At 38.3% G+C, this 5,001-nt stretch overlaps 1 protein-coding gene across 1 annotated transcript; it reads right to left on the bottom strand.

Annotated features, from left to right (window-relative positions):
* Positions 1-1,164: 1,164 nt before the first annotated feature.
* LOC112512020 lies at positions 1,165-4,755 on the bottom strand. The gene is made up of 3 exons (XM_025117803.1): positions 4,200-4,755; positions 2,727-2,813; positions 1,165-2,619 (listed from the first exon to the last, which is right to left on the bottom strand). The coding sequence occupies exons 1-3, from the start codon at positions 4,563-4,565 to the stop codon at positions 1,444-1,446; spliced, it is 1,629 nt and encodes a 542-aa protein (XP_024973571.1). The 5' UTR covers positions 4,566-4,755; the 3' UTR covers positions 1,165-1,443.
* Positions 4,756-5,001: the final 246 nt, after the last annotated feature.

Here is a 5,001-nt window from a genome sequence, read left to right as displayed (position 1 = left end):
TATCTGATTTTGATGATTAAACGTTACGAAAAACCACATCCAAACACTTCAAGATGGTGTTTAGTTGAATCTTTTGAAAGTGATTTCAAATTGTAACAATTGGTTCCTCGGGTTAAAAATAGTAAATTACACTTTTGGTCCTTATACTTATTACTTACTATCAAGTCTCGTCCGTATTTTGAAATAACTGCATTTTTGGTCATCATGATTGTGATTTGTTACACTTTTGGTTCCTCCAACTAACCCTCCCCCTTCTTCTTCTTCAAAGGTTGTTCCAAACTGGTGATCACATAAGAAGCAAAACCAAGATTTGTTTACGGGTGTTGGGAAACACCTTCGTTAGTTGGCCATTTCTCGTCAATTAWTCTAGTTACRTTTGTTTCCGTTTCCTCCTTTACATTTGTCCGAGTCTTAAAGTTATTGGATTAATCTGTTCCAAACTAAATGGTTATTTTTTCCCCACAAAAGTAAATAGTAAATTTCATCAAAATTTGGTCTCTTGGTTGCTTAGGACAAACGGGGATGTGCTAGGCACTACACATACCACTATTTAAAACAAGAAGTGCAGTCGGACTTGCAACTACAACCAACCAACCAACACTCATATAACTCATACGTGTATTAGAARTTTTGTTGCCTGTTAGGATTTCCGAGAGCGCCACATATGAGTTGTATAACATTCAGTTGGATGCGGTTGCAACTCCTATTAARCTTGTCCTTTAAATACTAGTATGTGAAATGCCTAGATGATCCCATTTGTTCCAAGTAACAAGAGACCATATCTAGATGAAATTTAATCCTTGATGCAACAAATATGGAGATGTTTTGTTTCATGATATTTTTGGTGTGAGGAGTAGAGATGTTTCGTGAAGACCCCGACTTGTAAAAAGATTTTAAGAGAACCCCGTTATGTAATATAGTTCAACCGATGGTCAACCCAAGCCAGATTGTGGTTGGAGAGAACCAAATGGCATTAGGCATAACYGTGATCAGGGTTTTCAAGAAAACATCCACTCTACTTTTTTTAAAGCAAGTAATATTTATATTCAACAAATAAAATCACACATCCTCATCACCTTTGGTGAGGCTTGAACTCCTGACCTCGTGRGAGGTCAAAAGCTGCATTACTTTTTTGGRTAGAGGTCAGATCTGCRTACATCTTACTTTCACCGGACCCCACCTCCAGTAGTATGTTTTCAAAAGAACTRCAAAGTGGATCCAAGGAAATTACATTTAGGATGCTTTCTATCAACTTACATGACTAAATAAATACATACATAAAAGTTGTCTGCAAAACCAAGTTGAAATAAACCCAAAAAGGGCAAAAAAAAAAAAATAGTAACATACACCAGCCATCAGAGACTCCAGTTATCCAAACAAAGCAAGAATGTTGAATGCTTCACCATTCTCTGCCAAGCAAAAAAACCATTTGGGWTCAAAGGCTTAAAAGTCGAAAATTGGACCTGTGTCTATGAAAGCGGAATCAGGTAACTCATTCAACCCAAATGGTCCAGGAATGTCCATGAACCCTGGTTCAACAGGCTGGTTATCGAAAATCCAATCATACCGATAGTCCGCTAAGCTACCACCAGAAACCGCCACCAGTGATGGCTCACTCGTTGCCRCTGCACCACCTTCAAATGTGGCAGATTGTTCGGTTGGAGGCCAACTTAATCCATAATCTTGAAAACTTGAATCTATTGTAGGACTTTGAGCTTGATTTCCTTGAAAATTCTGAGTATAATCCGAAACAGGAATTGACGGGCTATGTACTTGAGTTTGGGWAGGAACCGGATAATTTGCTTGAGCGGGCACCATATATCTAGGCTGACCGGATGCCAGTTGGGTTTGGGAAGACGATGGAACCAGATGGGGTTGTTGGTAAAGTGGGGTTTCCAGGAAAGGGTTGGAATTTACTTGAGATTGAAAACCTGGATTCGGGSGATTGGAGAATTGAGGTTGGGGAGGCAATGGTTGATCAAGTAGGGGGGTTATAGTTGATGCATGATTTTGACTTTGAGGATATGAAACAGAAGGGTTGACTGCATTTGGTTGTAAAGATCCTAAATACTTATTTGGCCCTGAAACCATTCCATTGACATTGTAGTTTTGATTCCCATTGGGATTTCCGAAATTGCCACTGTATGAGCCGTATGAGGGTGATCGGTTGGCTGTGGTCACAACCCCAACTGAACCATTTCTTTTAAATACTTGTCTGTGAAGCTGAGAGCCTAGGTTATTATGGTTCTGGTGGCCCCTAGCCCCAYTTGTTCTAAGCAACAGTTGAGAGGCCAAATCTGGACGGAACTTGTTTCGTGATGCAAATATGGGGGTTCGGTTTTGGTTGATGATATTTGGGGGTTGAAAGTTTCCCAATGTGTGGTGTGGAAGGATGGATCTGGGTCTCAGAATCTGATTATGGGGTTGAGCTAGAGTCGGTACTGGCCTGTGAAAGTCCACTTTAGGAACTGATTGTACGCCTTTACTACCATTCTTGGCGTTTTTCCTCTCGAGTTTCCATGTCTCATCTTTATCAGTGGCACCACAATGGTCCGTACTTGCACTGCCATTGCCCCAATAGACACATGGAGCAAGTGAGTCACAAACATAACAGTAGCACTGAAATTGAAAGAAAATAGTAGAGATATCAAAAGGGCGTGATGCTAGTAGTGGTATAACGTTCGTTACTGGTTAAAAGAGACCAGATAGATGAATCTTGAAATAACCTGTTCACAGTGGCTTTGATTTGGAGTAGCGGAAAATGGGAATTTGATACAAAGGTGCCTTGGATGGGGATAATCACGACAAGCAACCTGCAACAAAGTGAAAGAGTAAGAAATGAAGATAACAAAAGCATCTTGGATTACAGGTAATGATTTACTTCTTTTTATTCTGTAAATCACTTGTTCATGTAGAAAATAGAAATCTTTGTGACAAAATCACAAGTTTGCATACATTTACATGTCTGGCAAGCATATATTATCTTTGAGAGCTCGTATACAGAAAGGACAACAATCTTTTCCACCAAAGATGTGATGCTTTTGGTGATTCTTGTCTATATACCTTGGACTCTTCGTCACTATTTCCCACTTTCACACACTTTTCACAAGTCGAGGAGATCTTTATAGAAACAGCCGCTCTACTCTTTTGAGCAGAGGTCAAGTCGGCGTACGTCTTACCCTTCCCAGACCCCAYCTCGGAGTGGGACATACTGGGCTTGTTTTGTTTGATTTGGTTTTTACTCTTCATCACCATAATAGAACAAACCCTCCAACCCAACCTTAAACCCACAAATAAAATGAAGCATTCGATTTGCAAAACTTGGATGTTATAGTGCACTCAAATCTTCATWTAAGCATGCAGATAAGGTCGCAAGAATGTGCAGCTTCACTCATTCAWCAAAAAGCCTACTAAATTATTATATGCACCAATAACTAGTTAACTACTTACACATAATACCCATGGTAAACAGCCAAGAACTCGTCTTTTACTACTTGTAAATTTGCATCCACCCAGAGTTGTAAATTCTGCAATTTAAGACTTCCCCGGGCTGGGAAAAAGGGGAACGTATAAAATTGTGAACATTGGATGGTTTAAAACCTAAAAGACAAGAATCAAGAACAGGATTAGAGATTCTTCTTTGTTCCTTATATAGATTCATTCTTCTTTTCTACAGTATAATCATCTCATATGCAATCTTTCACTAGCATACAAACTAACAGCAAAACAAATTAATGCTATGTGGACTACTATTTCTGATGTCAAAGGCTAAATACCGTTGGTCATTTTAGTGATATCATCGATTCATTTGAGTAATTGGGTTCACAAGAGAAAACACTCATGTAAGCTGACTAGAAGCCAGGATCAATGGTGCTATCTGCCAAATTCTTGTACTAAAAAATTGAGATCATGGTTAATTTAGTGACACCGGGCAGATTTGGGTCGAAATATAACTTAAGGAAAGCCGATTTAAGTTTTTATCCAAGCTATATACTCACTGTTTCTCTATATTTTTCGAAATTCCTCCAAGAAATATTTCCATTTCTAAACAGCTTCAAAACCGCAAGTTATAACAAGCAATTAAATACTCATTATCTGACATGAATGGAAATTTCAAAACTATAATCCTGCAAAACTTGTTTAATAATTCAAAAACTATATAAATGATTTCAGAATTATCCATATAGAAGTATTCTAACCTGCCCTTTTTCGCTAACAACAAGTATATCATCGGAATCATCATTGATGTTACTCCGGTCATCATTCCGTACTTCCACCGGTTTATCGGGGTCATCATCAAGAACAACACAATCATCATCCAAGTCAATTAAACACGACTTCAATTTTGATTTCTTCCCAGTTTTCTCAGATGGAGAAACAGAAACCTCACTCACCAACACTACTTCATCGGAATCATCACCGTATTTTTCCTTGTTTACCTCATCAAGAAGCTCTGATAACCAATTATGATCGTCACCGCCGTCAGCAAATCCACTTCCRTCATGATCATTCCAACCAGCATCTTCATCTGAGCTTATTTCCAGTACCACGGTGTTCGGATCCATCGCAACTTTTCATTAAAAACTCTGAGAAAATCCTCTAAACAACTTCAAATTCACGGAACACACAAAAACAGGAGCGTTTATTTGAGAGGGTTTCGATAGTTTCGATCAAATTCAATAAGAGAAACGGATTGATATTAGAAATTGAAATGTGTAATGCGATAAAATAAGCCCCAAAATTGAAGAAAAAAACCCTAGTTGTGTTCGAAGAGTTGGACTTTCGGTGCTACAAAACCTGTGGGTCGTTGAGTCGTCAACTCGTGTGACTGAGTTGGAGAATGGTCTGACGCGGTCAGGGTATAATCGTCAATTGTTATTTGCTAATACAAAAATATTTKGGCTGCTAAACAACCAATCGGCCCATTTGATAAAATAAGGCCCAATTAAAAATATTTCGTTCTAAAATTATTATTATATTTAATCTATACTATATTATAAA

Source organism: Cynara cardunculus (genome assembly GCF_001531365.2).
Source record: "Cynara cardunculus var. scolymus isolate 2C chromosome LG 5, CcrdV1, whole genome shotgun sequence".
Classification (NCBI taxonomy): Eukaryota; Viridiplantae; Streptophyta; class Magnoliopsida; order Asterales; family Asteraceae; genus Cynara; species Cynara cardunculus.
This window is presented reverse-complemented; position numbering and strand designations above follow the sequence as displayed.